At 30.5% G+C, this 1,074-nt stretch overlaps 1 protein-coding gene across 1 annotated transcript; it reads right to left on the reverse strand.

The window, feature by feature from the left end:
* Positions 1-71: 71 nt before the first annotated feature.
* LOC124892801 (universal stress protein A-like protein) lies at positions 72-327 on the reverse strand (the record flags this gene model as incomplete). The annotated part of the gene is given in 1 exon segment (XM_047404004.1): positions 72-327. A coding segment is annotated over 1 exon segment (84 nt), but the record flags the coding sequence as incomplete, so codon positions are not given.
* Between the last annotated feature and the right edge of the window lie 747 nt (positions 328-1,074).

Genomic DNA, 1,074 nt, shown 5'->3' on the forward strand with positions numbered 1-1,074 from the left:
GGGCCTAAATCCTATCGATGGTTTGGCCAATCATTTAATTTGCAAGGTTGCTCTAATAAAGGCAAAAAAACTTTGGAAAGCAATCATACAAATTATTCAACCAGTTCAATTCAAAAATACATAGTCCTAAATGAAGAAAGGAGGAAAAGTAACAAAATCACAGAACCCTCCCTGCTGCTACCTATTTACATTACACAAACAAATTCCATAAACGTACAAGTTTATTTGCTGCTGCTGCCGCCATTAGTTTTTTGGCTTTTTCACTATTAGAACTGGACACCTCACATTCTGCGCGCAGTGGTTGCTCACACTCCCAAGAAATGCCCTGCATGTATTCATATCAACAATTAATTAGTAATAACATGAAAATATACATGCTATATTAACCATGAATAAAAAATCCATGTTACAATTTGTTTAATACTTCCTCTGTTTGCCTTTATTTTGTCAATATTTACTTAAATAAACTTTTATTTTTAATTATCACTCTTGACAAGTCAAGAAAAGATAAAAGAATTTTACTTATTTCATCCTTAAAACTAATTGCTTATATTCCGGATCATTCTCAAAAAATATTACTCTAAACATCAATTAATAGAGATAATAAGGTAGAATAATTATATTAATAATAAGGTAGAATAATTATATTAATAATTATTTTATTTTTTTAATGGATGAGTAAAAGGAATTGAATACACGAGTTATTAATATGCATTGACTAACCCATTGAGATTTTCTAGTAATCAATGAAGTTTGTTGAGAATCTAAAGTCTCTTATTCAAACTACTGTGGAGACGAAAAATAAAAACACTATGGTGCTGATCTGGACATCACACCGCGATTATAGAAAGTATATATAAATATGGAACAAAAAATACCAAATAAATTAGGACGAAAGAGGATCGACGTGAAGTGGTGATCTCCTTTCATCACTAATCAGAGTGTTAGTAATCGTAGAAGAATCACACCTCAAAAGCTAGATATATTAAAGTATGAGAACCCATATTATAAATATTCACATTAGGAATTTTTGCAACTGGGCGAAACACAAGAGAAAATGTTCACTACTGCGTT

This window comes from Capsicum annuum, unplaced genomic scaffold (genome assembly GCF_002878395.1).
Source record: "Capsicum annuum cultivar UCD-10X-F1 unplaced genomic scaffold, UCD10Xv1.1 ctg50771, whole genome shotgun sequence".
In the NCBI taxonomy this organism is placed as follows: Eukaryota; Viridiplantae; Streptophyta; class Magnoliopsida; order Solanales; family Solanaceae; genus Capsicum; species Capsicum annuum.